Source organism: Morus notabilis, unplaced genomic scaffold, assembly GCF_000414095.1.
Source record: "Morus notabilis unplaced genomic scaffold, ASM41409v2 Scaffold297, whole genome shotgun sequence".
NCBI lineage: Eukaryota > Viridiplantae > Streptophyta > Magnoliopsida > Rosales > Moraceae > Morus > Morus notabilis.
The window spans coordinates 597,188-624,699 of record NW_010357726.1 but is presented as its reverse complement, the minus strand read 5'-3'; the positions used below and the strand labels follow the sequence as shown (position 1 = coordinate 624,699).

General features: G+C 34.3%; 3 protein-coding genes across 7 annotated transcripts; 1 reads left to right on the top strand and 2 right to left on the bottom strand.

Annotated features, from left to right (window-relative positions):
• Nucleotides 1-616: 616 nt before the first annotated feature.
• On the top strand, nt 617-6,324 carry LOC21407030 (probable serine/threonine-protein kinase At5g41260). Of its 3 annotated transcripts, none has more exons than XM_024175398.1 (12): nt 617-948; nt 1,136-1,220; nt 1,496-1,696; nt 1,783-2,000; nt 2,297-2,432; nt 2,665-2,798; nt 2,877-2,982; nt 3,489-3,574; nt 3,793-3,981; nt 4,255-4,407; nt 4,857-4,958; nt 5,513-6,324. In XM_024175398.1, exons 3-12 carry the CDS (start codon nt 1,615-1,617, stop codon nt 5,756-5,758), a joined length of 1,452 nt encoding a protein of 483 aa, XP_024031166.1. In that variant the 5' UTR covers nt 617-948; nt 1,136-1,220; nt 1,496-1,614; the 3' UTR covers nt 5,759-6,324. The 3 variants fall into 3 exon arrangements, with proteins under 3 accessions (XP_024031166.1, XP_024031160.1, XP_024031151.1); XM_024175392.1 differs by having other exon boundaries at nt 619-948; nt 1,142-1,220; nt 4,845-4,958; XM_024175383.1 differs by having other exon boundaries at nt 619-948; nt 4,845-4,958.
• A 3,566-nt stretch (nt 6,325-9,890) lies between these two features.
• LOC21407028 (tubulin beta chain) lies at nt 9,891-12,903 on the bottom strand. The gene is made up of 3 exons (XM_010090807.2): nt 12,181-12,903; nt 11,442-11,711; nt 9,891-10,740 (listed from the first exon to the last, which is right to left on the bottom strand). The coding sequence occupies exons 1-3, from the start codon at nt 12,572-12,574 to the stop codon at nt 10,067-10,069; spliced, it is 1,338 nt and encodes a 445-aa protein (XP_010089109.1). The 5' UTR covers nt 12,575-12,903; the 3' UTR covers nt 9,891-10,066.
• A 1,966-nt stretch (nt 12,904-14,869) lies between these two features.
• On the bottom strand, nt 14,870-20,997 carry LOC21407027 (glutamate--cysteine ligase, chloroplastic). 3 transcript variants are annotated; one of them, XM_024175371.1, is made up of 16 exons: nt 20,707-20,997; nt 19,448-19,829; nt 18,889-19,039; nt 18,585-18,692; nt 18,275-18,367; nt 17,839-17,922; nt 17,623-17,691; nt 17,471-17,541; nt 17,285-17,353; nt 17,078-17,171; nt 16,837-16,926; nt 16,671-16,751; nt 16,300-16,392; nt 15,651-15,731; nt 15,487-15,556; nt 14,870-15,241 (listed from the first exon to the last, which is right to left on the bottom strand). In XM_024175371.1, exons 2-16 carry the CDS (start codon nt 19,783-19,785, stop codon nt 15,153-15,155), a joined length of 1,581 nt encoding a protein of 526 aa, XP_024031139.1. In that variant the 5' UTR covers nt 19,786-19,829; nt 20,707-20,997; the 3' UTR covers nt 14,870-15,152. The 3 variants fall into 3 exon arrangements, with proteins under 3 accessions (XP_024031139.1, XP_024031133.1, XP_024031144.1); XM_024175365.1 differs by having other exon boundaries at nt 19,448-19,793; XM_024175376.1 differs by having other exon boundaries at nt 19,448-19,793; nt 20,742-20,997.
• Nucleotides 20,998-27,512: the final 6,515 nt, after the last annotated feature.

Genomic DNA, 27,512 nt, shown 5'->3' with positions numbered 1-27,512 from the left:
AAAAAAAAAAAAAAAATCCCTCGCTTTTCTTACCTTCTAAAACATTTTTTTTTTCAGATAAAAATTTAACATTTACATTTCGGCATGTGTTTGGACAACTTTCTGATTTTGCCCTTTCATTTAAATTATTTTGACTAAAATATTAATAAAAAGTGAGTAGATTTTGCCAAGTTCAAACACCCAAAACCAACACTCTGATGAGTTGAATGATTAGGACATGTTCACTTCGCTGATTTGAGTTTGTAATTCGAGTTAAGATGTGATTTTATGTGAGAGTTTTTTACTGTAGCAAAAAAGTTAAATGTGACTGTTTCTGAGAACTTTTTACTGTAATAAAACTCAAATCGGTGAAATGAACGAGGCCTTTGTCTTTTTCGGGGGACAAAATCGATTATTGGTGGCTTAGGTATGAAAAATCAGAAAAATTCGCTCATGTCGGTGGAAATAAGAGGAAATAAAAACAAAAATTACTAATAATAAATAAATAAAAACTGGTTTTGACGGTTATGTCATCTTACAAACTTATATAAAAGAATTTCTAACAATTATATAGAAGAAAAATTGTAAAAAAAAAATTAAATTATTTTATTTTCTTATTTGTTTTTATTTATTTCTCATCCAAATCTGAAAGCTGTTACGAAAATCTTCAGGCGCAGAGAAAGCAAAGAAACGCCATTAAAGACAGAGACGAAGAAGAAGAAGAAGACTATACGATCTCTGATTCAAAAAGTCTCTCTTTTAAAGAGATTCACTTTCTGAAACCAGTTCTCTACATGCGTGTGTGTATATATTATATAATTATACACACACACACATATATAATATTTATATGTTCGAAGTTCAATAAGAGCAACTGAATTATTGTAATAAAATAAAACTTCAAAAAAAAAAGAAACTCTTCGCTTTCTTGGCCTTTGACCGAATCGAGGAAGACGTTCATTCGTTCAGGTTCTCAAAGCTCTTTCCTCGTTTTTTTTTTTCCTTTGTACTTTTGTTTTGTTTGGAGAATACTATAAATATTCCATTTTTATTTATTTATTTATTAATTCTTGTTGTGATCTTTGATCTGAGCTTAAAGACGCTTCGTTTCTCGTGGTTTTTGTTTGAGTGAATAAAGTTTTTTTTTTTTTTTTAGCTGCAGAGAAGTGGATTTTGGACTGAATTTGACTAGCTCGGTTGCTGGCACTGAGTTGACTCGGAATTGGAATCGGATGCAAAAGGTGTGGTGGTTTTCTTTTTCACCGGAAATGCGGAATATTCATTCATGTATTTTTGCTGTTTTCTGACTTGCTTTTTGCTTCTTTTGATGTACTTTTTCAATTATTTGGGAAGTTCTAAAAGTGCATATTTTGTCTAGGATTTTGGTGATTTATTTTTATTTTCTGAATCTAGATGAATTATTGCAAAAATGACTTGGGTTTTTCATACATTTTGAGATTTTCAATTCGTTTGGTTGTCAATTTGAGTAATGTGTCGTTGACGGGTCTTGTATCAGTGAGAGGGAGGAAATTGGATTTAGAGTGAAAGGTGTATGGAGACTTTGAAGTTCAAAAACCCGAGTAGTATTTGAAGCGCGGAACTTGCTAGTGTTTGATCAAGAATACTGGGATTGGGATGGGCTGTGAGTGGTCCAAGCTCTCGGTGTGTTGTGGAGATTCCGAACAGAATGGACCAGTTCCTGAGGCCGAGGGCGTTGGTGAGCCTTGTTAACTTTGGTTCTTGTTTATTTTTATTGCTTTGTGAAGTGCAATTAGAATGTCTGACTTTTCTGTGTACTTGTAGAAACTGAGGAGAAGAATGACCTCAACTTGCCTGCATTTCACGAATACACGATTGAGCAACTTCGGATGGCTACATCGGGGTTTGCCGTGGAGAATATAGTTTCTGAACACGGGGAAAAAGCCCCAAATGTGGTCTATAAAGGGAAACTTGAAAATCAGATACGAATTGCTGTCAAAAGATTCAATAGATCAGCTTGGCCCGATGCTCGGCAGTTTTTGGTTAGTATGAGCGAATATCAGTTAAACTTTTGATACTATTTCTAGTCCTCAAGTTTCCTAGTGCTGATCCAAATTCGTCAACTTTACCATGTTCTCCATCTCTTTCTTGGAACCATCTATATATGTCAATTTCAGCTTTATTTTTCTTTTGAAATGGACTTATAGTTTTGGTTTTTATGGCTAGGATTACTTTGTATGCGTGCTTTCTAAGGATTTTTTTGATGTGTTATTCTTCTTTCTCATGGAGTGTGAGATTTCATCAAAGCTCTTTGATGTGTTAAGCTTTATCATTTCAGGATGAAGCAAGGGCTGTTGGGCAGCTTCGTAACCAACGATTGGCAAATTTACTTGGTTGTTGCTGCGAAGGTGATGAGAGGCTACTTGTTACTGAATTTATGCCCAATGAAACACTAGCAAAGCATTTGTTCCATTGTAAGTTGATTTATTTGCAAACTCATATGATGCCCTTGCACAATTGTCAGCTTTTTCCCAGTGTCTGTTTTCAAATACAGTATGTTCTAATTGGTGACTCAAAGACAGTGAATATGATCTAATGTGTTTAGATTTTATTACGAAAAACTTTCCCATTTCTTTCATGTTTTTGTTGGATTATGGCAATATACGAAATCATGATTCAGTTTTAACCTTTTTTTGGTGTGCCCAGGGGAAACACAACCTATGCAATGGGCAATGCGATTACGAGTGGCTTTACATCTTGCCCAAGCTCTTGAATATTGTACCAATAAGGGACGTGCCCTTTATCACGATCTGAATGCTTATAGAGTTGTCTTTGATGAAGTAAGTATCTTTCATTTTCTCACCTTTTTCTCATTTCTATAAGTCGCGTCTGATGCTATTTCTCTTATTGAACCTCAGGATGGCAACCCTAGACTTTCATGCTTTGGTCTGATGAAAAACAGTAGAGATGGGAAAAGTTACAGTACGAATCTGGCATTTACTCCTCCTGAGTATTTAAGAACAGGTAGTTATCTGGAAAATTTTATCAAACTTCCAGGAAACACGTGTTGGTATTTATTTGTATGAGTTGCAAAGAAGTCAATGTTTACCTGCGACTGTTGTTTTGCTACTGTCATTCAGCAATCATTTGTTTTTGTCTTATTGTCTGATTTAATTGCTTAATTACACCAATTTTTATTGATATAGAAACAGCTTATTGTAGGATATTCCCCCATTTGAACTTACCCTGTAATAGGTGACCTAAACCCAAATGGTGGTACATGTATTCATCTCAGGGAGCTAACTTATGCCATTTCGAATGTGTTACTCCTTTTTTCAGTGGCTCATTGTCTTACTTTCTTCTTGGTTTTTAATGCGTGTCTAGCATAAAATTATCTTTGTAGCTTGTAATTGATTTCTTCCGTGAATGTTGTCTGTTCTGTACTTAATCGCGTATGAATCTTACTGACAATGATTATTTGTTTTAAATTTATCAATTACTAAATGCTGTACATATCTTCGTTTCTACAGGAAGAGTTACTCCAGAAAGTGCAATGTATAGTTTTGGAACCCTTTTGCTTGACCTTCTCAGTGGGAAACATATTCCTCCAAGCCATGTAAGTGTTATTAGTTTTAAGCCTGTTTCAGTGCAAATATATAATGTACATTGGTTTTCTTCTCTTACACCTTTTAAGTGCATAATATTAGTTTCCCTCTGCTTTAGATCACTTGAAGCACTCTCAAAATGCCCTGCTTAATTTGTTGTTTAGTTTTTGTTTTTGGGAATTGAGTTCTAATTTCTAATTTCCATGTTCTATATGTGCAAATATTTCAGGCACTCGACCTAATACGAGACAGGAATCTTCAGATGCTGACAGATTCTTGTTTGGAAGGCCAGTTTTCAAATGATGAGGGGACAGAGTTGGTACGTTTAGCTTCTCGCTGCCTGCAATATGAGCCTCGAGAACGTCCTAATCCAAAATCACTAGTTGCTGCTCTAATTCCTCTCCAGAAGGACACTGAGGTTGGTTTGCCTTTTTCTGTAGTTAGATATACTGAATTCCAGGTTTTATTAGCCGACAAAATTCTCTTTTAAATGGAAAATGAGAATTTATATAACTCTGTTTAAAATACGTGATAATGAATACAGACATGTTATAGAAAGACTTTATGGTAAACTTTAGTGTGGATATCACTAGATGAACAAAACTTCTTTAACATTTCCAATTCACATTTAGTTATTGTATTGAAAGTTGTATACTGCTTTTAGATCTGGAATGAGTTTTGGGTTCTTCAGGTTCTTTCTCACGTATTGATGGGTATCCCGGATGGTGCTGCTGCTTTATCTTTATCTCCACTTGGTGAAGCTTGTATACGAACGGATTTAACGGCCATACATGAGATCTTAGAAAAACTTGGATACAAGGATGATGAAGGTGCAGCTACTGAGGTATGTTTAAATACATCATAATTATACTAGTGAGGAAATGATCAAAATATTCATGTATAGTACTTAGTACTTGCTTGACAAAAATCCCTTCATTGCAGCAAAGTCCAGTTAAAATCTGATATCATAGAATAACTGCATATAATTATAATGCTTATGCTATTCTGGTGTTTACAGCCTACATAACAATTCTTGAAGATCTTGACTTATGATTTTTATTGAGCAAAACTATGAGGATGCTGGGAGAGTGTAAATTAGGTGACTTTGGGTATAAGTGTAACCTGTGTATTTCTTGAGATGGGCACGTAAAATCTACTAGTGAACATATTTAGCCTCTTTGTTTTGTTCTCCAGATGGCATTAATGACCTGTATAAAACATGATATTTGTTGTGTATGACCTGCCTATCGTAATTACTTTTTTTTTCCCCTTGACTTGTAGCTTTCATTCCAGATGTGGACCAACCAGATGCAGGAAACATTGAATGCAAAGAAAAAGGGTGATGTGGCTTTCCGCCACAAAGATTCTAGAGCTACAATTGAGTGTTACACCCAGGTCAAGTATACTTTACTACTCTCTTGAGTTGCATACCATCCCAATTAATGTCTGGAATTGGCAACCAATCCATACAGACCAAGAATCATTAAGAATGAAGAGTTCTAGACATATTTAAATCGATAAGGCCCCTGATAGTCGTGCTATGTGGTATTAGGGACCTTGAATGAACTTTACAAATATACCAGACCGGTTTTGTAAAGCGCACATGTTATCCATGAGCATGTTGTAAGACATATCGTCATATTCATTTGAATTCATTAGGATCTTGTCCCGGTTGATTTGGGTGCAACCCAGTTTTAACTTAATTTTGGGTCTCACTCAAAATCATACATTATATTTCCTCACATAGAGCCTGGCTGGGATTTTTAGATTAAACAGTTTGGGTGCATTCCAAAATTGTCTTTTCTAGTCAAACTGTCAACGTAACTTGTCAAGGTTAATTATTTTGGAAAATAAAGAATAGAAAAAGATACATATCCCTGAATTAGTGATTGAAACTTAAATCCCGGGTTTGACATCAGTCTGACAATTTGTTGGTTTGGCTTTTGCAGTTTATAGAGGGTGGAACTATGGTTTCCCCAACGGTTTACGCAAGGCGTAGTTTGTGTTATCTCATGAGCGAAATGCCGCAAGAAGCCTTTAACGATGCATTACAAGCGCAAGTAATCTCCCCAGTTTGGCATATCGCATCTTATTTGCAAGCTGCGGCACTTTTTGCCATAGGAAGGGAGAATGAGGCACGAGTAGCCCTCAAAGAGGGCTCTGACCTTGAGAGCAGAAAGAATGCAACTGCTTGACCGCTAAAGAATGAAGGTCCAAACTTCTCTTTTACCGAAGATGAGCACCGAAAATTGCATAGAGGAACATGATACTCAGGCAAAACGCTAAGGGGGCTCTCGTACTCTTAAGTCAGGGCTCAGAGTTACGGATAGAGATGGTCATTATCTTGTTGTGTATGCTTGGACTGGTTAATTTGTTGTCATCTTGAAAGCATTCTTTTGCGACAATTATTGGATGGGTTGGTATGGTCAGTTTTGTGGGAGAAGTGGGGACGCTTGAATTATTGTTTTGTGACAAAACTTGCAATGGTTTGTTGTTGCCTGACCTGTTTCCATATACATCAATCATGGGAAATAATTTGGACGCTTTATGTAACCAATTATTGTATTTTGTAAAGGACTCAACTGTAGTTTATTTAATCTTTTGCATTGAAAGGAGTGATAAATAGGGGGATGTTGTTTCCATTCTTGTATTTGATATGTACAGCACCTTTTCTCATGGCTGCCCAATGTTTGACATGGAAATTGGTCATTTCCGAGTGCTATATTGCCTATTGATAAAATTTGTTTGTTTAATTCCGGAATCAATTGATACTTATGAAACGTTATTATTTCCTCTTTTGTTTTCTTCTTGGGTTTATTGGTATGCCGTATGTGGATGCATTTTGCGTGTCATTACAGTTGAAATTTTTATTATCCTTTTGTGTATGAACTATAAATAGCTATATAAATTATTAAAATGGAAAGACTTATTTTTGAAATATTAAAGTGCCCCCTCTCTTCTTCATTTAGCGTGACATTCCATTTTGCTGAATCATATACTCTCCCAACTCTAAAATAATAATAATAATAATAGTAAAAAAAAATGGTATCTTTTAACGGGAAAATGAGTTTTTATTAGAGATTTTTTAGTACGTCTGGTGTATCGATAGATTAAGTTTTTTTAATCGTTATATTTGCGTACTTTTTAATTTTTACGTGATTTTATATAAATCTGACGGACAAAAAATTTAATCTACCGATATATTAATATATCGAAGGTCTTTTTTTATTGTTGTTATTATTAATTTTTTTAACACCATGTTTGGACATAGGACAGAGGGAAAAGGTGGAAAGGAGCACTAATGGTTGTGAACTGGAAAGCATTCATTCAAGTGGCAGTCGGCTTGCATTACTTGACAATTAAGAATGAAACCAATCAACGAAAGAATTTTAAATAGAAAATAAGAACAAGGGAGCCTCTACAGTGAGACTTCTTAAAAGACTTACCGGTAAAATATTCTGTTATGATTGTTAGATAAAGTTTTTAACAATTAAATTTATGTATATTTATATTAAAAATTTATAGTGTGTCGCACAAAACTGTCTATCTATAAATCTAAGTATTAAAAAAGTAATCCAACAATTAAAACAAAACGTTCCACTGGTCGATTTTTTTTTTAAAAGAGTCTCGCTATAAAGAAAGCCTAAGAACAAAGAATCACATTACCACACAGAAATATGTACTAATAAAAAAGTCCTACTGTAAAAAGCCCTATAAGTCTCGTAAAATAACACTAAAGTGAAATTTTCAAGCCCCCAAAAATGATTAAAAAAAAGAAAATACCAAATGGGATGCAAGTATATAAAAATAATATTATAACTAAAAAAAAGAATAAAGAAAATAAATGACGCGTTTAGAACCGTTTTTGAAAACATTTTTCTGTTTTTCGAAGCACTGAAAATGAAATTAGTCTGCAAAACACGTTTGGTGCATTAATTAATTAAAAACGGGACAGAAACTAGCTTTCCCATTTCTTTTCTTTGCATTGGCTTTTGAAAATGATACAAGATCGTTTTCCCCTTTTCACTTCCATTTTCCATTTTTGTTGCAGATTTTTTTTTTTGTTGATAATCGCTTTGAGTTTACAGTTGTCTTTCTTTCAATATTAATCTCCAGCTTTTGCCCTTATCGCGAACCCAAGAGACGCCACTGGCAAAGCTCGTGAACCCCAGTCGCCAGCAAGTCTCGCTAACCCAACTTCTCCTCCGGGAACCAGCAATCCTAGGCGACTCGACAACCCAGCCTTGCACACACAACTGCTCCTCCGTGATCCCAGCCACCAACAAAGCTCGCAAATCCAACTGATTTTTTTTCTCTCTACTGCAGTTCGTGAGTTTTCTCTCCCTCTCAATTAAACCATTGGGTCGAATCGCTGGAGGGAGAAAGATGCAATCTCAAGTTTTTAATTATTTCATAATATATTAATTATGAACTAACATACTGATTATTAGTATACTAGTAATACATTAATATGAACTAATATAATGATTATTAATTATTTAATATATTATTTTATTATATATAAAAATATTTATTAAGGGGATGTTTATTTTCTATATTTGTCATTAATTTTAAATCATGATTCATAATTTTTTATTATATTTTTTTCTCATAAAAAATACACATAAAATAAAAATAATTCTGAATTTATAAATTAAACGTCTATTAAATTATTATCAATTATTTATTAATAAATATATTAATTAAAGATAATTAATTTATATAATCAAAACATATTTTTAAAAATATATAACTAAATATAGTTTCACTTTTTTTATATTCAAAATAATCTTTAAATAAAATAACTAAACGCAGTTTCAAAAACAGTCATCTCTAAATGTTTCATTTTCATTTTCGTACTAAAAAGAAACTATTTTAAAAACACTTTCAGACAGGTCCAAAGAAAGCCCGTCCGGTTTTTGCTTCTATCAAATCTTTTGCATTGAAGATAAGACTTTCCTTCTCTCATCTTCACTAAGGAATTCTGTTTCTAATATTTTATTTTGTGTGTTGGATATTTCGAGTGTGCTTCATGTGGGATTGTTTCTGCACGATCTTGTTGTATAGATAAACACAATTTTTGAGCTAACATCTTAATAAGTAAAGAATACCAAATCTCATTCATACGTTTACTTACACCTATAATATATAAAAATATTAATATACCCTTTAAATCAATTTAATATTTTTAATTTAAAAAATATAGTGTACTTATTATATTAAAATTAATTATAATTAAAATATTTTGTGTAATAATTAGGTACTAAAATAATAAATATACGTTGCATTTATTATTTTTTGAATTTTATTTTTAATTGTATTTATAAGTAAAATAATGGTATAATAATAAATTAATATTAATATTAGGAATGGGAGTCTCAATCCCAAGGGGGGCATGGGAGTACAAATCCCATTCCTCAATCTCAAATTTGAGTGGGGCCCACCAATCTCACTCCCATTTCAAGATAAAAAAAAGAGCAAGTAAACATGAGATTGACTCCCATTCCCCACTCCCATTCTTCAATCCTGGTAAGTAAACATGCCATAGTAATATATTAATATGAACTAATATAATGATTATTAATTATTTAATATGTTATTTTATTATATATAAAAATATTTATTAAGGGGATGTTTGTTTTCTATATTTGTTATTGATTTTGAATCATGATTTATGATTCTTTACAGTGTTTTTCTCTCAAAAAAATACATGTAAAACAAGAATAATTCTGAATCTATAAACTAAACGTCCACTAAATCATTATCAATTATTTATTAGTAAATGTATTAATTAGAAGTAATTAATTTATATAATAAAAACATATTTTTAAAAATATATATAACCAAATATAGTTTCACTTTTTTTTTACATTCAAAATAATCTCTAAATAAAATAACTAAACGCAGTTTAAGAAACAGTCATCTCTAAATGTTTCATTTTCATTTTCATACTAAAAACAAAACAAAACTATTTTGAAAACACTTTCAGACAGGTCCAAAGAAAGCCCGTCTGGTTTTTGCTTCTATCAAATCTTTTGCATTGAAGATAAGACTTTCCTTCTCTTATCTTCTTCACTAAGGAATTCTGTTTCTAATATTTTATTTTGTGTGTTGGATATTTCGAGTGTGCTTCATGTGGGATTGTTTCTGCACGATCTTATTGTATAGATAAACACAATTTTTGAGCTAACATCTTAACAGGTAAAGAATACCAACAATCACAATTATAAAAAGCCACTGACAAATGACAAATATTGCAGTACAAAGCAAAAATGCACTGAGAAAATAAATACATCATCATTAAGCAATGACAACAGAATTCAATTCAAAATATACATACATCCATAACCAATACAATAAGAACCGAATGGACATATATATGCCCCCTTATTAACATTGAAATACAAATATTAACATCCGTACTAATAATTCTCTTCACATGTATATTAGCCATAAAAATAAAAAAAACACATGTATATTATATATATGTATATAATACACATTCACATCTCCTCCGCCTCTTCATCATCATACTCGTCCTCATTCTCAGCCACAGCAGCGTCCTGGTATTGTTGGTATTCCGAAACAAGATCATTCATGTTGCTTTCAGCCTCAGTGAACTCCATCTCGTCCATGCCTTCACCAGTGTACCAATGCAAGAAAGCCTTCCTTCTGAACATGACGGTAAACTGCTCGGATACCCGCCTGAACATCTCCTGAATGGACGTCGAGTTCCCCATGAACGTGGACGACATCGACAGCCCCGTCGGAGGGATGTCGCAGACGCTGGACTTGACGTTGTTGGGGATCCACTCCACGAAGAACGATGAGTTCTTGTTCTGCACGTTGATCATCTGCTCGTCCACTTCTTTCGTGCTCATCTTGCCACGGAACATCGCGGAGGCAGTCAGGTAGCGGCCGTGGCGGGGGTCGGCGGCGCACATCATGTTCTTGGCGTCCCACATTTGTTGAGTGAGTTCTGGGATGGTTAGGGCTCGGTACTGCTGTGAGCCCCGGGACGTCAAGGGCGCAAACCCTACCATGAAGAAGTGGAGGCGAGGGAAGGGGATCAGATTGACGGCCAACTTGCGGAGGTCGGAGTTCAGCTGCCCCGGGAACCGGAGGCAGCACGTTACGCCGCTCATGGTTGTGGAGATCAGGTGGTTCAGGTCACCGACTGTACGTGAATTAATGTAAATTCATAAATGTAGGATAAAAAGAAAATGCTATTTCACAATTCAAGTGATACGGATATGTGATTGGCTAAAAATAGTGTACACATATATGGTCGTGAAGATGAACGCTACTACTCATAAATCAGTCCATGTTAATTCATATTGTAACAAATTCTATGTTGCAGACAAATTAGATTAGTGAACTTTCAACTAATGAAGAGTTTGTGTAATAATTAATTCTGAATTATATGAATATATGTATGGTTAAAACTAACTTTGAGTGTTTAATCTTGGTCTGTGTAACAAGTCAATGATTTTTCAACCAATAAGGACTCTGCATAATAATCTGTGCGTTGTAATGTTATCTTACTGATGTAATTGGTCAAAAATAGAAAGATATATCTTAAATCAGTAATATATGTGACGAAACATTAGCCGTTATATGCTGTGAAAAATTGAGAAACCTCAATGTGTCCAAAGAACTTCTAAAAACTTGTCATAGTTGATACTGATAGGTAGAGTTCGGCTAAAACAAGTTTAAATCTGATCAAGAAGAAAACCGAGTTAACTTACACTTCTCTGTTTTTCAGAATGTGTGTGATCCATTCACTATGGTATACTAATTGAAAAGGGCACTTTCAAAAATCACTTAATTTCAGGTTTAAAGAAAGAAACAGAATTACAAACAGAAGATTCAACTTACAGCTGGGATTTGTGAGCTTGAGAGTTCGGAAGCAGATATCATAGAGAGCCTCATTGTCAAGGACCATGCACTCATCAGCGTTTTCGACAAGTTGGTGAACGGAAAGCGTGGCATTGTAGGGCTCAACAACCGTGTCGGAGACCTTAGGTGAGGGAAACACAGAGAAGGTCATCATCATCCTATCAGGATACTCTTCCCTGATCTTTGATATCAATAAGGTCCCCATGCCAGACCCAGTACCACCTCCTAGAGAATGGCAAATCTGGAATCCTGTCTCATGAACATGATATTCATCAGTTTCATGAAACTAAAAACATATATTGTCAGACGAAAAGACTTAGATAAAACAGTAAATCTTTAATTTTACAGATTCCATAAAATTATAACACATGCATTCATGGCAAAATTTTCATGATACCTATCGTTTCTCATACATAAGTAGATCCATAAAAGGGGCTTTTACTTGGATAGGAATATGTTTCTTAAATTTTCATGTAAAAGTGTGACATAAAAAGTTACAACATTTACTATGTGACATGTTCAGAAAATTTCCTCTTATTAGTTTTGTCAGCCTGTTTAATTTCCCAACAGAAAATCCAAACAAAAATGTCAACCACCAGCAATAATATCATAATCTTTTGGGTCTCAGGACTTGTATATTCCTAGTATCTGATGAAAGTCGCCTAAAGTATTAGCAAAGCCAACATTAAATAAGGTAAAGATGAAACATGATATGTACCTTGTAAGCAATCACAATTCTCAGCCTCTTTCCTAACAACATCAAGAACAGAATCAATCAACTCAGCTCCTTCAGTGTAATGCCCTTTGGCCCAATTGTTGCCAGCTCCATTCTGGCCAAACACAAAGTTGTCCGGCCTGAAGATTTTTCCGTAAGGACCGGTGCGCAAGCTGTCCATGGTGCCTGGCTCAAGGTCCATTAGGACAGCTCTAGGGACATACCTTCCTCCACTTGCTTCATTGTAGTAAACATTCACCCTCTCAAGCTGAAGAGGGGATTCTCCAACATAGTTTCCACTTGTGTCAATGCCATGTTCATCACACACAACCTCCCAAAACTTGCCTCCAATTTGGTTCCCACATTGCCCGGCTTGAATATGGAGGATTTCTCTCATTTTCTTAAAATGGGGTGTGATTTATTTATTTTATATTTGTGAATGAGAGGTTGAAGGAGAAAAAAAGGCTAAAGGAGCTTAGAAGAGGAAGTGGGGGAGAGCAAGTAAGAATGAAACTGGGGTGGCCTTTTGTAGGTGCAAGATAGATAGATGTGACGTTGAGAGTTTGATTTTTTCTCTCTCTCTTATGAGGAAGAAAATAATAAAGTTTCAATTAATAATTTCATGTGGGTTTGTTTGGAAGGTATGTCAAGCTCCAACAAGAGCAGTGAGCTGGATATGGAGTGTGACAACAAGACGCAAGCTTTGTTTTGTGGCCACCTTCAGCTCTAAATTACCAACAAATCCTTCAATTTGATCCCCATCTGTCATTAATAAGATTCAAAAAAATGACATTTTCTTTGTTTGGTAATCTAGCTTTTGTCTACATTTGCATTTGATCAGATCTAATTTCTTCATGAAGGGCAATAGCTTTTATCAAAAATATTTTCGCTACCTATATTTGTCTGTAAATCGATGGTTGCTATTACTCAATCTAGTTTGACGGATTATTCTATCTCAACTAATTTTACAACTATTACAATTAATCTCATCTAAGCTCACAATTATTATGCTAATCTCCCAAGTAATTACATAGCTGTTTGATTGATTTGAAAAGATTTTTTGTGACATGTGATCTAGCAATAATTGATTGGACCAGTTAACCAAAACGTATGGATCAGATCTCACAACAAAGAAAAGTTCAACCTCTCTTTCAGCGACAGCAAAAAGGCAAAATTATGATGTATTTATGGCAAACTATAATCGACCGGAATCTAGAAACAAAATTACCTAATTAACTTCTACAAGTTATGGGAAAGCATATAAGCTTAATCAAGGCCGCCTGTTGTTTTAAGGGTTAAACCCTTGTGTTAATCATCATAAAGTGTACTTGAGTTTGATCCTTAATTTACCGTTTAGATCTTCTGATTTATGTATATTGACCAGAAACATAAGAATGCCTAAATACCCATCTACCTTGTAAAGTAGAAACATAGTGAACCAAGGACAATTATCAAAAAGACAAAAAAAAAAGGACATGATTTCATTAAAGAAAGAGTATACTGTAAAGCCAAAACCATCACCTAACATTTAATAAACACTTGACTTGGCATTTCTGATAGTCAGGTTCATGAAGATAAGGTAGTTATACCACATGAATCATTATGCAATTATTTATGAGAAATCCAGATCAAGTTTGGTACGTTGGGATAATACACAATTATGCATGTTGGGTTATAATGTGAATATAAAACCAAAGAGGAAGCAAGCCACAATTATTGGAGGCATGAGATATCCCTGTCACCTTGTCTCACCACCCACGAGGGAGGGATACTTGGAATCCAATGGCTCAACTCACAAAATGACCTTAAGACTCTACATTAGCCGCTACAACATTTACCTAATTCCTAGTCATTTTTATTTTTAACAGTAATCGCTTAGGTTACGCAAATGAAAGAAATCATCCAATACCTTCAGTTTCTGGCGCTTTCTCTCACTAGCAACTTGCTACAAAGTGAGAAATTCCGAGAGAGTGAATCCAACTAAACAATATCTACAAATAAGATAATAATAATGTAAAGGGGGTGGGGAAAAGGTGGGATTGGATAGGGATGTGTATGTCACACAAACAAATGTGATAAGTTTTGTTTTGTTAGAGCATTGTTTTCAATGCACAGGAGAATAAGTCAGTGGCATCAGATGAACAGTCCCAATCTCAATTATGACCACATAATGTTGGTATGTTCCCTTCATAGAAGCCACCCTCCATCTGACCACCATCCCATCAAAACCATTAAACAAAATGCCAGCCCCTAGAATCTCCACCTCTTTCACCTGCTATTATACCATGTAAATACCCTCTAGACTTGGCTGATCACAAGCAACACAACAAAACTTGTGTAATAATTCCCAGGACCACTTAGAGAATACTAATAGAACAAATAAGCATGGACAAATACATGATTCAGGCAAATCATATGGCTATCTCTGTCTCATGATAGTAACCACATTGCTGATTTGCGAAACAAAAGCACATGGCACCTATTGATGGTCACATGACATTAGGTAGGGCAAGGAAACAGTCATGAGAGAGGTGAAGGAAAACCAAGAGAAGAAACTACCAGTAAAATTCTGATCAAACAAAGAATTCAAGGTGATAAAGGAAAAACCGAAACAGTACAAAAAAGTGTTATCTTCCAACTTGAATTTTATTTTGGCACAAGCCAATATGACCAGCTTCTAATGTTGGAGAAGTTTGGATCAAAATCTTTTGAGGGTTGGGTACTCAATAGTCATTTATTTTGTAATCTAAGAACGTATCTCCGCATATTCATCAATGACCATTGCATGAGAAGCCTTGGAGTAAGGGTAAAATTTAGTATTTACTTTACATTTTATTCCCATGAGATGATGCATCTCTCTCTAGCCTAACCACAAATCAAAAGCAGCTTAAAATAGAAACAAGGGTTACACCTGAAAATCAATGAGGTCTACACACAAAAGGTCCCTACAGAAGCGCACAAGAATCTTATTGACCTTAGTAGAGTAGCTCCTCAAAAACAGGATCTACACTCTGTCCCCATTCTCCATTATATAGCTCCAGTAGCTTCTCAGCGGGAGTGACACCTGCCAAAAATTAAAAGTAGTGAAAATGAAGTCCAAATTGCATGCCAGTGTATATTGTGTTTATGCATGACTATTGCCCAACACAACATTTACTATTTTCTTTCTTTCTTTCTTTTTGGCTTAGCTTTTCAAGACGAAAGGGCAATGTAAAGTCTGGTTTAAAACTTATAAACCTCAGCCTCAGCCTTAGGTCAATTAAAGAGAAGAGATACAATTACGATAAAAACAGCTTAAGTTTTGGATACCTGTTCTAACAACCTCAGCCACTGCATTCAAGAATCCTGACTCCTTAAAACCTCTCCTCTCCAAGCCATCCTGCACCGATAAATTTTCTCTCATATGAACTAATTAAGAAAGGGACTTTAAATAAATAAATAAAACCACGCCAGAAGCAGCAGCAAAAATTCACCTTTGCCAAATGTAAAACATCTTCTGCAACATGCCGGAGATATCCGTCCCGAAATGGTGTCTTCAGACCAGTCTTTGGGACCTATTCAAAAAAGTTTGCAATTAGAGTTCAAATTCAATCATGCTCGCAATAGAATTCATACAGTTATTCTTTCTTTCTTTCCCTTTGTTTTTGTTGCTAAAGAATTCATATTGTTGCTAAAAAAAATTTTCTACAGTTCGTGATATTAAAGAAGGGGCAACACTGGCATGGTCCACGACCCAGAAAACTGTATACCATGTGCAAAACAGAGGCAGATGACTGACAATAAAAAAAAATGAAAATTATAGAGGAAAGGGACATATATCACTGCCGTATGGCAGCTTACTCAACAGTTGCATCTTTGATGGGTCTCCTGTAAGAATTAAACCAGTGTGGCATGAAATATATTATAATGAAAATGAGTCAAGAAATGAAAACTCTAGCCTAGTATAACGGTAACCGTCCAACACTATACGTTGACACCCTACTGATCACTTCAAGCAAACATCCCTTCATTATCAAGCTTGAACCAACTTTTACAAAGTTGCATTAACCTAAAGTATCAAGCATCATGCCACAAATTTGCTCAGTTTCTTTTCAATAAGCCAAAAGGATCCGTTTACATTACCTTATTCCTCAACATTTGTCTTTCTTCAGGGGTCCAATCAGCTGTCATGTCCAAAACGTTTTGTAGGGAAACCTCGTCATATAACAAACCTACCTGAAAATTGACAGAAACCAAAATGACCTGATCGTTCTGAAAGAAAGTAAGCTAGTATAATAAGATTTCTGTAATTGCAAGCAAGATAGAATTGCTTTGAAGTAGCCAAGGGAAAAAAAGGACCAAATCCATGATACATGTGGAAGTGGAATAATTAGTTGTTTCTTTTATCCACACAAGCAGAGGATTTTCAATGAGTAAGCTTGAAGTTATTACATCTAGGTATGATACAGGTAATCAAAAAAACTAACTGAGCATAAAAAGGTAAAGCTAACTACCCAAAACGCAGGCAAAGCACATAATCTCCTCCAAGGCCCTCCATCGGCACCCCTCATCTCCAAGTATCTCTTAAGCCTGACCTGAAGAAAAGGATCACACATGGAAAAATCAGGCAACGGGAGAGAATAGGTTTTCATGAAATTGACCACACTGCTACTAGCTAACCTCAGGAAATATTGTCGTCAAATGATTTTCCCAATCATTTAGCGTTGGCAGTTCTCCTGGGATACAAGGAAGCTTTCCTGCCAAAAAGTCCTGCATACATATAACAAATACCATGTCAGGCCTTAAAAATTTATGGGTTGAGATGGAAGAAGATCAAAGGAACAGAATGTTGGTACAAAGATGAGCACAGCCACAGAAGAGAAAGCATTAAATTACAAGACTATAAAGGATAGAAGGAAACCCGGAAGGTCATTCCAGTACAGTCAATATACTTCTTTTTCCGATAAACGAAATACATTGGAACATCAAGTGCATAGTCAACATACTGCTCAAACCTGCATAAGAAACAGAACAAAAATGATATTATACCAAACTGACTGGTTTAGTGAGAGATAATCTAAACTTCAAAGAAGAAATTAAAGTGTCCAGAAAGTATAGAAAAATATACCCAAACGAGTCATCAAAAACAAAAGGAAGCATGCCAGTTCGATCCTTGTCAGTATCTGTCCAAATTTGGCTGAACAAGAGGATGGAACAAACACAGATTAGGCTCTTTGTGTTTTTTTTTTTTTTTGGGGGGGGGGGGGTTGTTCGTGGGTGGTAGCAATATTATAACACTATAATGTTAAGAAACCTTCTCATGCTCAGAAATCCATTTGGCTTTCCTTCAGTGAATGGCGAGTTTGCAAACAGAGCAGTTGCTATCTGTTTCATTTACCAAAACTGGTTAGATTCCATAATGTTGGAAAATTTGACAATGGAAACAAAATGACAGAAGTTCCTCACAGGCTGCAAAGCAAGACCAGCTCGGAATTTTCTGATCATGTCTGCTTCTGAATTGAAGTCTAGATTAACCTACAGAAGTAAACACCCAATGGTAAATTGGTCATCACTTTATAATACGGATTTTAAATACCACCAGTATATTTTGAAAAGTAGACAGCCTCGGAGAGTTTAACACACAAATTACCCAAAGAAAAAAAAATGTGAAACTGAAATTACCTGTACGGTGCATGTCCTGAACATCATGTCCAGTCCCAGTGAGCCAACTTTAGGCATGTAGTTTCTCATAATTTCATATCTTCCCTGAGCCAGGTATCTCTGTCAGTATGTGAATAAATAGTCTCCGGAGCAAAAGAAATGATTATTAGAATTGCAGAAGTCTAGGACTTATGGAATTCTGCTTCCAAAATAGTGCATGACCAATGTTTTCTTTAGAACCATCATATTATTCAGCACTCCAAAATTATAAGGTCCAAATAAATAATACACATATATACATACATATATATATATAATCTGAAATTAACAAATCCAATGAAGAGCCAAATTTTTATCAAGTGCCATCCCATTTTTGGCCCTCCATTAACCCGTAACGTACGGAGGGACATCTACATTGTATACTTTAAAAAATGGTCTAAAGTGGAATAAGTAGTACCTTTGGCATCACGGGTATGTCTTTAAGTCCCCATTTAGGCTGGAAACCAATCCCCAGAAATCCAATTCCCATCTCCTCAGCAACAGCTTTAACCTTTAAGATTATGTAGACAATAAGTTAAAAGTAAAACACATATAGAACATTCTGGTATGGGATTCCAAAAGGCAAAGCACATTGCCAAAAAGTTTGGACATGTTGTACTTGAGAGTAAAGATGATGATGGCAACAACGTCCACGATGATAAATACCAGAAACCATGATACATAAGTTTGTACACTCGTCATTATAAAGTAGGATTGTTTTAACTGACCTGATAAAGGTGTGAATTGACTTCAGCGCAAGTTTGATGCAAAGTTTCAAGAGGTGCACCACTAAGCTCAAACTGACCACCTGGCTCCAGTGAAATGCTTTGCTTACCCTGGCCAATATCAATTGATAACTCAAAAATCAAACAGCAATATAGAGCAGTAGTTTGTAAAAGTTGTTTTAATGGTTGCAACAGTTCATTTCTCATACTTAACTTGCAAACACCATCATTTAAATATACAACAAGATAATAAATTTACCGAGAGGAGAAAAGAAAAGCAAAAAGTCAGAAAAAAGCAGCATCTAACCTGTATGAGCCCAATAATATAATCACCTTCCATTACTTTATCCCAATCAAATCTCTCTGCTATCCCATTAAGCAACTCTGATATTTGTTCATATCTCATAGGTCGTAAGGTGCCAAACTCAAAACCAAACTTCTCATGTTCAGTCCCTATTCTGCAACCACAAAATGATCTACTATTTCAAGAAAAGGAAGACAGCTGAAGGACATATAGAGAAAACATGCTCCCTTCCATAGCAGTGATAGAAAAACGTTATAACAGACTGTGACAGACAAAAAGACGAGTTTAACTTATATGAACACTTGCAGAGGAAAATATTGATGCAGCTGCTCCAAGGCCCAGCATATTTATAACAAAGTTTCATTTTGAGACATAACAAAGTTAACTGCAGTGTGTGTGCGTGCGTGCGTGTGTGTGTGTGTTATGAGATAGAGGGAGAGATAGCATCTTACAGTAATAGTATAAGTGGTGAAATGGGTCTTGTTGATTTATGCATAAACTTGGTAATAAACAGACACTAAAGTAAATAGAAATTACGTTTTGTTATAAATTAAAACTTCACCTCCATTTCTCCTTGGGCTTGCATCCAGAGGCTAGGTATGCAATGAGATCCTCTTTTGTTAGTGGCTCTGCAGCAACAGCATCTTCAGTTGGAGGACTTGCAGCGACAATCACATGATGCCCTCGTTTCCGGCCTAACCGTGCACAGTCTAGATGCAAAATATTTGTCTTCTTGGCAGCAAAAGTACATGACAAGGAAGATGCACCAACAAAATTATCCTTCACCCTGGATGCCTCCAAATTGCTTCCGATATTAAAAATGGCATTGTGTCCAGATTTACTCCGTATCACCTCGCTCTGGACGCAGTACGATGAACCTGCCTGCGAAATGAGTGCCATGGATGGCCCTGGGAAGCACAGTCTAACCTCTCAGTGTAACATGTCTGGATGTGTTTTAGACATCCCATTGCAATTCAATAGTTATCTTAGTACTTACCCCATCGATATCTTAAAAACCTATTAGGCATAAGCCTTGCTTTCCAGCAATTAACTTAAAACAGATAGTCCTATTTTTTACTTTTGAGCGATTGATACAACACATACAAGAAGGGACGAAACATATTCTGTCTATTATCAATTAATGGTTGAGACAAAGCTATTTACATAGACCAGTATAACTCCTTTCATCAATGAAGACAGAAAATTGTTAATAATAGTCACATATCAACACCATTACAGGGAATTCTCTATAAAAACCAAAAAAAAAAAAAAAAAAAGTGTTATTTGATTAACAAGAAGCAATAATCCATTCTCATAATGTTGATTGAAAAATCTTGAACAATTATCCACACCAAAAGTTTGAACGACTTTTACTGGTTTGTTTAAACGAACCAACTTCTGTCACAATATGCTAATGTTATGGAACTGAAAAAGGTCAAGCGAACACAACATTAATCAAAAGTTTCCCCACAGAAATAATATCAAGCCTTAATTGGTGGCTTCAATCTATTTCTTTCTAGCTGCTCACAAGAAAAAGACTTCAAGCTCGATTATGATCACACACTCTCTACTCCAGTTTCTCTCTAATTTATACTACATTGAAACTCATGGCAACTTATGTAAGTGTAAGTATATACGAGTGCGTGCTGATTTTTTTGAACAAATTCTCCACGCCAAAAGAAAATTTTCCGTTCCATTTTCTTTGTTCCCAAATTTCTTTTCAAAAATCACTCTATTGCTTTTAGAATTCACATGCGACGTTTCTCTTACCCAAGCTTTATATCATCAGAAGAAAATAAAAATGGCGGAAGTGAAATTTACCGAGAAAGCGAAAAAGGATGAGCGAGATTTCGAACCGAGAAAGAAATTCAGGGGGAGCTGCGAATTAGAATGCGACGACGAAATCGAGAGCTCAGCCGTGAAGTTCGCCGGCAATGGAGCCGAGGTCGCCGGTGCGTGGTGGCACTGCTAGGGCAGAGAAGTGAACGATGGAAGAGAAGAGATGAGGAGTGAAGAGAAAACGAGAGAGCCTAGGGAGCTCGACAAAATTTTCTCAGTGAAAATAGAATCCAGGCTCATCTTTTATAAATTTCTAACCCCCTTTTCGTATATAAATCTAATCTAATCCCTTACATTGTTTTCTTTTGCAAACAAAGCCTTAAATTGTCCCCTTTTTTTAAGGGTGGTGGAGTATTTTTTTTCTTTTTTCTTTTTTTTGAAATTTATAATATCCTAGTAATACATTTTTTTTTTAGATTGGATTAAAATCACAATCACGCATAAAAAAATGTAAAATTGATAAGTCGTTTATTTTACTAGTTCAAATCACAAAATAAATTTTTGTTACAATATTTTTTTCACAGTCACGTGAATTCATTTTTTAATTTAATTTATTACATTATTTTCTTTCACAGTCATATAAATTCATTTTTTTAACTTAAATTCTCAACTCTAACAAGTAAAACAAATGAGACCTGATATAATATAATATAGCTCTAACTTTTTTTTTCCACTCTTGTAGTAGAATAATTATAAATTATCATGTGATATTTTTTTTTGGCTCTATTAATATCGAATGGTATTATTATTATTATTTTTAGGATAACTACAAAATATAATATTAAGTCTTCAGTAGTTTTACGTCTCTAAAAGATTCTTCTCCTTATTTTTATAAACTACAAAGCTATATCCCAAAAATTCTTATTGCCAAGCTCTTTCAGAATATATGCTTGATTTCTTTTCCAGAGGAGAATTTATGCTAATTTAAATACTTATAAACTGATAAACTTTTCAGTTTGATTTGTCATTTTCATCCATTCCCTGCAGTAAATGCACTTTATCTTTATATTGATGTCCACGCATTATTTCAACAACAATTGTTTGTTATCATGATTCATGACAAAAGCATCATTTTCTAAGCCTTGTGATGGTGAGGTATTTGATGATGGCAAGTGCAAAGTGAGTGTTTAAAAATAAATAAATAAATAATTTAGAAAAGGTGGTAAAGTGGTCCTAAAGTCATTTCATTGAGAGCAATATACAAAAGACTGTCAAGAAAACGCATTAAATAATAAGGAGACGTTTGATTTATAGATTAAAATCATGTGATTAGAATTATTTTTTATTTACGTGTATTTTTTATGAGAGAAAACACTGTAATGAATCATGAACTATGATTCAAATCATGGTTTGAATCCTCCTGTGATTAGAATTATTTTTTATTTACGTGTATTTTTTATGAGAGAAAACATTGTAATGAATCATGAACTATGATTCAAATCATGGTTTGAATCCTCAAACCAAACGTGAGATTCATTTTCATTATAAAGTGGAATCTCTATTAATGGATCCTTTACCCAATTCAAGCATTAATTAAACTCAACTAACGTCTTTGAATACAAAAGGTAGAGCATATTGGGTGCGTTTGGTTTTGTTTTTAAAACGTTTTTCAAGGAAGAAAAAATGAAATTGAAAATGAAACAACGTTTATTTAGGAAATGTTTTGAAAACGAAAACAATAAAAATAATTTTTGTGAATGAATTTAAAAAATAGTTGAAAGTTGTTTTCACTTTTCTGTTTTTATTTTCTAATACTTATTAACAATATTATAATATATTAATTAATAATTATAATCAAACATGATTTCATTATTTTATTATACTCAAAACAATATTTAAAAAACCAATCAAACGCAATTTCAGAATGATTCTCAAAACAATCTCATATTTATTTTTTATTAAAAATAAAATTATTTTGAAGCCAATTCTAAACGCACATATTATTTCATAGTCTAATTACTGTGGTATTTTTTTTCATACTGCACCAAGAAAAGTATTAGCAGATGAATGCTATTTTCTTTTCTTTAAAAAAAAAAAAAAATGAGATGACATTTATTGGTGAAACTGTTCTCATCGGAGTCAGAATTTTCTTATAATATGTGGTCATATAAATCAACATTAGTGTCTGTATAGTTTAAAAAAACACAAATAGATGTTTGAGGCTTTGCGCATCTCTTTCGCTGTTCTCATCATCATATCTTGTGACTTTATAATGTGGCGTATTGCAATAAAATAAGTAATTAGCATTTTTTTTTTTTGGCTGAAATAGCATTTCTTTTCTCTTGACCATGTTAATGTATAGTTTTACACGTCACCCAAACGCCATAAAGCAATTCTATTAATTATAAAAAAAAAAAAGGGCAATTCCATTAGAGGAGCTTTCACTAAATAAAATGTTGTAATGAGACCAAATCTGCTAAAAATATCGAGTTTATGGTGTAAATGGTAAAAAATAAATAAATAAATAAGAATTGAAGTGTTATTTATTGAAAAGTTCAAGAATCAATGGCGTCATTTTCTTATTCCTTCTTTTTTCAGTACTTGAAAGAAAGAAAAATATTGGATAGCTACATGTATTATCGTTTTCCATGACAAAGACGATGGCTAATATTTTATGATTTTGTTTGGTGCTAATATTTTATGTTTAAGTCATACGTTAGAATTTATAAGAGATTATTAAAGACAGAGAAACCAAATTAAAGTTGGTTTTGTCCTTTAGGATATCAATATTAAGCATTCCATGTAAGATTTTTATACCAGCTACGACAAATGCCTTGAAAAGCAATTTTTCTCTTTTTTTTGGTGGAAGACTTGAAAAATAATTGATACGTTATAAGAAAAGGCTGGAAACGATACGACTTTAAGAAAACGACAGTGACTAGCTCAACGAATAACACTACAACAGTGCCAACAAAATGACAAACTGAAAGAACGACAACGTTGAAAAAAAAAAAAGACACGGGGACAACAAATTAATACAATACATCGTACACGACACCGTTTCAAGAAAACGACAACAAAAATCAAAATGGAGGACTGCAGCAATAGAACAACATAAATTACGGCGACTTGGAAAACGTCAATACGGAAACAAACTGAACAACACCCCTTGAAAAAAAAAAAAAAAAAAAGAAAGAAACTGAAGAACACCCAAGTTTAAGTAAACGACAATCACTAGCCGAAATAGACGACAGATCTGACAAACGACATAAAATGCATAAAACGACGACAGTAACAGCAACTTTAGTACTTTTAAAAAACGACTGCAATTTGAATTAAGATCGCCACTTCCATAATTTCTTCAAAACACTATTATTCTTTTCTCGATATCAAAGAAAAGAGAGATAAATTCTTTTATGCACTGCTTTTGTTTTTTTTTTTTTTTTCACTTCAGTCAAAGAAGTTTGGTGATCACTCGTCGAAAGCTCTTTATGAGACTGGCTGTATCGAAAATAATAAACACCGGAATTATTACTGAAGTTGCATGGCCGACAATGGAGACAAGTGAAATGTTTGATTTTTGAGTATGTCATAAATAAATTCTCATAAATTAGACAGTTCAAATTTAATCAAAGAAAAAAAAAACTACCCTACCAACGACAACAAGATGAATTTTCAAAAATAAAAAATATAATGTAAAGATTAAAAAAATCTTTGGATATAGCATGATGATAGCTACTGTTGTTTAAGCTCGTTTGGCAGTCATTCAAGAATTCACAAGCTTGAATTTGATGCATGATAATAGTGTTTGTTTAGCTCAGTTGTCGTAGCTTATCTTTCTTCACTGTCATTTTTTCCTTCTTTGTGTCGTGTCTCATCTCGGTCGTTGTATAAAGGCCACGAGCTTTCATTTTGTATCGATCAGCTTTTGCCATCCAAAATTGTACTGATCAACTCCACCGACTGACCCACTCGTGGGCCTTGCACCCACAGGCCACAGCCGCTTCTTCTACCTAAGCACTCAAAACAGTGACACACACAGAAGTATGTCGCACATATAAGCCCGTTCATTTTAGTAAAAAATTTTCAAAAACAGTAACATTTAACAGTAAAAAACTCTCACATAAAGTTATATATCAATTCAAATTAAAAATTCAAATTAGTGAACTGAATGTGCCCTAAATATATATATATATATAGCTGCAATTACGGTCTAAATATATATATATATAGCTGCAATTACGGTCTTTAAGAAGTAAAGCTAGCTAGTTTCTCACGATTTATTCATAAATAGAATCTTAAAAGCAATATTATTATAAGAAAAGAAATGGCAGTTCAGCCCCCATAATCACGAGCCACCCGATGAGTAGACTTACGCTCATGTGCCGTCTAGCCCCCGCGCGCGCGGGGCTCTGGACGTCCACTTCTCCTTCTTCAACACTTCAAACTCCAACGCCAAATTGCTCGATAGACTCGACGGTGATCATGATCATCTATTCAATCTCCGCGGCCTAGACAAGTTCCATGGATTGCCTGTTGGAATATTTGTATGGACTATCACTCAAATATGTCACAAATTAGAGCATGATTTTATGGGCAATTATATTGTAATATGGTTTATGCACAGTATTATAACAAGGGTTATAATGGAATAGATAATTTATTTCTGTTTGGAGCCTTTAGACTCACTCTCTCTAAATATTTAATCTTTGGCCAAATTTTCTCTTTATCCACTTTTTTAGTTAAGGCCCATTTTTGCCCTAGATTGCAGTAAAAAGCTAAAGGGACAAAATTTAGAGTCTGTTCAGTTTGTTGATTCGAGTTGAGATATGACTTTATGTAAAAAAAATTTACTGTAGTAAAAAAATTAGATGTGACTGTTTCTGAGAGCTTTTTACTGTAAAAAAGTTTTAAATGTACGTATTTATTGAGAATAAGTGATGTACGTAGGAGTCGTCTGGTATTAAGTTTTGTCGTTTTGTTTAAGAGACTTGTGTTTTTAGGATGTGATGCAAATGTTGAGGTAATGATGATTCGTTCGAATGGTTGTTATTTGGTTTGAATTGTAAAATCTAAATTGTGGTGAATTGATATGCGATTCGAATATATAAAAAAAAATACTTGTTCATCTAATGAATATATAGATGAATATTTGTTTCTCCATTATGAATATATACAAAAAAAATATTTAAATTTTAAAACAAAGTAGTTATGAAATTTTTAAGTTTGAAGATGGAGGGAGAGAAAAAATAAAAAATAATTGTGTTTGAAGTGTTATCAACAATGTAGATTGTAGAGTAGCATGAATTCCAAAATTAATCATTTGAACCGGAGTTGATGATTTGAATGCTTCCTTTTTATTTATAAAACAAAGACTAGAAATTGTTTAGTTCAAATAACTCAACAAAAATGGGGTTTGGATTTGGCTTTTGTCGTTTGTTATCATCGTTTTGTTTATGTTATTGTCGTACGTTCATGTTGCTTGATTTTAGCCTCTCTTGTTTGATGGAAAGGGGCAGACCTGACTTGGTAATGAAATCCATGTGAGATTTGGCTCGAAAAATACCAAATTCTCTTAGTTTTCAATTCAGATTTTGAGTTCTTTAGACTTACTACCTCAAGAAATTAATTGGCCAAAGTGACAGCTCTAAAAAGTAAAATTAAAAGAAATGCAGGTATGTAAACTTCAAAGGCATTTTAATTATTATCCTGGAATATATCCAGATCAACAACGTGGGCATTTTAAAAACTCAAATAATAGCCTGACAGGCAAAAATCAGCTTCATCTGAAAATGAATGCAAGAAACTCACATCGCGTCTGTCTGCGTCTTTATTGGTTTAATATATAAAACACGACACCTATTGTCCGTTTAGTTTATTAATTCGAGTTAAGATGTGACTTTGTGTTAAAATTTTTTATTGTAATAAAAAAATTAAATGTGATTATTTATGAAAATTTTTTATTGTAACAAAACTCAAATCGGTAAACTTCCCTAAAAAGAAATGGCACTTATTGTTTAAACTAAAAAGAGAAATGATACTCTTCACAAAAATTCATTAACTCGAATTTCACGAAACGCACGAAACTAAAGGGAACTCACGTGCACTTCATTTTTTAAGAAAAAATAAAATGAAAAAAACTGAATAAAAATAATATGAGAATTCTTCTTCCTCAGGCTTCTCTAGAGGCCGGCCGGCTAGAGGGAAGAAATAACTGGGTTAGAACGCTAGAGAACGTGGTGAGGACCGGGAGAAACTGTGGCAGCGGCGGCAATGGCGATGGCGGCGACGGCACCACTAAAAGAAAGAAAGAATAAAGAACGTGGTGAGGATAGACCGGGAGAACCTTCGGTGGCGACGGCAACGTCAACGGCGACAATGCCGCTGTTAAAAGAAAGTAAAAAATATTGTTTTGGGTTCATTGAAACAAAACACAGGAATAAAGAAAAGCCGAAGAACACCAAAACAAAACAACTAGGAGTTGGGAAGGAAGAAACACCATAAATGATATATCCCTTGGGTTTTTGTCTTCCTTTGGGGCGTTGGGCCGTCGAACGAATTCTGCCTTGCCAAAAAAAAAAAAAGCCCCTAAATCTAGCATACCGCACTATTGATTTGGTAGTATCTTACGTGCCGCCGATAAAATTTAACACGTAGCGGATGCTTTTTAAAGAAAAAAAGGAGTCCATCATAAATCATTCTACCAAAGCTTACCATATTGGAGATAGCAACAAATATAGTTTGAAACTTGAATGTTCAGAACATATATATTGTAAACCAGATACATACACGATAACAGTGTAGTAGTCTAATGGAGACCACAAGTAATCTGTTCCTATTTTTTTTTC

Excerpts from the sequence above, each read along its gene's own strand:
- LOC21407030 (XM_024175392.1), top strand. The coding sequence starts at position 1,615 with ATGGGCTGTGAGTGGTCCAAGCTCTCGGTGTGTTGTGGAGATTCCGAA. Across the intron at positions 2,983-3,488 it reads TCCTGAGTATTTAAGAACAG|GAAGAGTTACTCCAGAAAGT; the intron begins GTAGTTATCTGG and ends TCGTTTCTACAG. Across the intron at positions 4,959-5,512 it reads CAATTGAGTGTTACACCCAG|TTTATAGAGGGTGGAACTAT; the intron begins GTCAAGTATACT and ends TGGCTTTTGCAG.
- LOC21407028 (XM_010090807.2), bottom strand. The coding sequence starts at position 12,574 with ATGAGAGAAATCCTCCATATTCAAGCCGGGCAATGTGGGAACCAAATT. Across the intron at positions 11,712-12,180 it reads GAATTGTGATTGCTTACAAG|GATTCCAGATTTGCCATTCT; the intron begins GTACATATCATG and ends TTCATGAGACAG. Across the intron at positions 10,741-11,441 it reads CAAGCTCACAAATCCCAGCT|TCGGTGACCTGAACCACCTG; the intron begins GTAAGTTGAATC and ends ATTCACGTACAG.
- LOC21407027 (XM_024175371.1), bottom strand. The coding sequence starts at position 19,785 with ATGGCACTCATTTCGCAGGCAGGTTCATCGTACTGCGTCCAGAGCGAG. Across the intron at positions 17,692-17,838 it reads TCAGGACATGCACCGTACAG|GTTAATCTAGACTTCAATTC; the intron begins GTAATTTCAGTT and ends TTACTTCTGTAG. Across the intron at positions 15,732-16,299 it reads GACAAATGTTGAGGAATAAG|GTCCCAAAGACTGGTCTGAA; the intron begins GTAATGTAAACG and ends TTTTTTGAATAG.